General features: G+C 25.3%; 1 protein-coding gene across 4 annotated transcripts in view; it reads right to left on the bottom strand.

Annotated features, from left to right (window-relative positions):
* The window catches only part of LOC124420554, a 154,981-nt gene that overhangs the window by 75,068 nt on the left and 78,386 nt on the right, over positions 1-1,527 (bottom strand). The window contains exon 2 of one of the 4 annotated variants that reach the window (XM_046953813.1): positions 230-253. The exons of the other annotated variants lie outside the window; for them this stretch is intronic. Coding sequence (XP_046809769.1) covers positions 245-253 — 9 coding nt within the window. The 3' untranslated portion in view covers positions 230-244. Of the gene's footprint in view, positions 1-229; positions 254-1,527 lie in introns of those variants that run through there. 4 annotated transcript variants of the gene reach the window in all.

Genomic DNA, 1,527 nt, shown 5'->3' with positions numbered 1-1,527 from the left:
TCTAGTCATAGTCTAGTCATAGTCTAGTCATAGTCTAGTCATAGTCTAGTCATAGTCTAGTCATAGTCTAGTCATAGTCTAGTCATAGTCTAGTCATAGTCTAATCATTACATTTTTTGGTTAAATTTTTTAAATTAATACTTTTTCGCAATATTGTTTGGACTTGATCATAATATTGTAATTAGTTACTTACCAAAATAACCGTTATTATAAATGATTATAAATAAGTTCAATAAACCTTTGTTTAACATACCTGCAAGAAAAGTAATAAGAAAAATAATTAATAATGTTATCTGAATGCTTTATGTTAAATACGAACTGACGGTTATTACTAAATAGAAGAACAATTTCTAGTCTTATTTAAGAACACACATAACTTGTTATAAAGACTGTCATAAACATACATACAGACATATACATTAATGCAAAAACATCTAAAAATATACATTATTTTTAAACAAAAAACAACCTAAAGCTACCTGCACATGATAACAGACACAATTTTGAAAGCTTAATGGGTGGAGGGGCTGTTTCTTTTCTTACACCTAAAATTCAAGGGTGTAAAGAAAATGTTTCTTTTTTTGCACACCCAAAACAATATATTAAGCAACAATGAAAAAATAAATTTCAAAAAAATTTATTGTATTGTGTAAAATTTAATCTTAAAATAGATCTAAATTAAATACACAACAACAAACAACACCCTACAAAACCAGCAGCAGCATGTAACATCATGATCAACATCATCAACAGCAATAGTACTTTGGCGTATGAGTGTTTTTTATTTATTGTTAAAGAATTTTTAATGAAAATAATACTCATACGCTGCGTGGAGCTTTATTTTTCTAACAGAATCTTAAATTGTATTTTATGTAGTAAATAAATTAATTCCTTTTTTTTAATTAAAAAAAAAACAATATTCTTTGAATTTTTTTATGTTATAAATAAAACGTGTTGAAATGAAGTATACTTGCAGAAAAAAAATATATTTTTCAATACTTTAATAAAGTTTTATTAAAATAAATATAACTTAATTAATTAAAAAATTTTTGTTTATCATAAAATAAAAATGTATTAAATTGATTAAAAGTGTTTTTTGTTTTTAATATTTCATATATCTGCTTCAGTCACTTTAGTTGTATTAAATAATTTATTACAGGAAATCAAACAGCAGGGTTACTATTTCTTTTTTAAACCAGGCGGTCATCAGATGTAAGTGAATTTCATAATAAATAGAAATTATTTAAGCAAATAAATACCTCATGAATATAAAACAACAACAATACAAAGGGAATATAAATTAACCTTGAAATGCATTAATATATTTTAAATAGCGCGAGTTCTATTTAGTTTTACTATGCTGCTGTTTAACTTTAAAAACAGAATTAGAACAGAACTAGAACAGAACTAGAACAGAACCAGAACAGAACTAGAACAGAACTAGAACAGAACTAGAACTGAACTAGAACAGAACTAGAACAGAACTAGAACAGAACTAGAACAGAACTAGAACAGAACTAGAACAGA

This window comes from Lucilia cuprina, chromosome 6 (genome assembly GCF_022045245.1).
Source record: "Lucilia cuprina isolate Lc7/37 chromosome 6, ASM2204524v1, whole genome shotgun sequence".
Lineage (NCBI taxonomy): Eukaryota > Metazoa > Arthropoda > Insecta > Diptera > Calliphoridae > Lucilia > Lucilia cuprina.
Note: the sequence above shows the minus strand (reverse complement) of the source record. Positions and strands in the feature narration are given on the sequence as shown.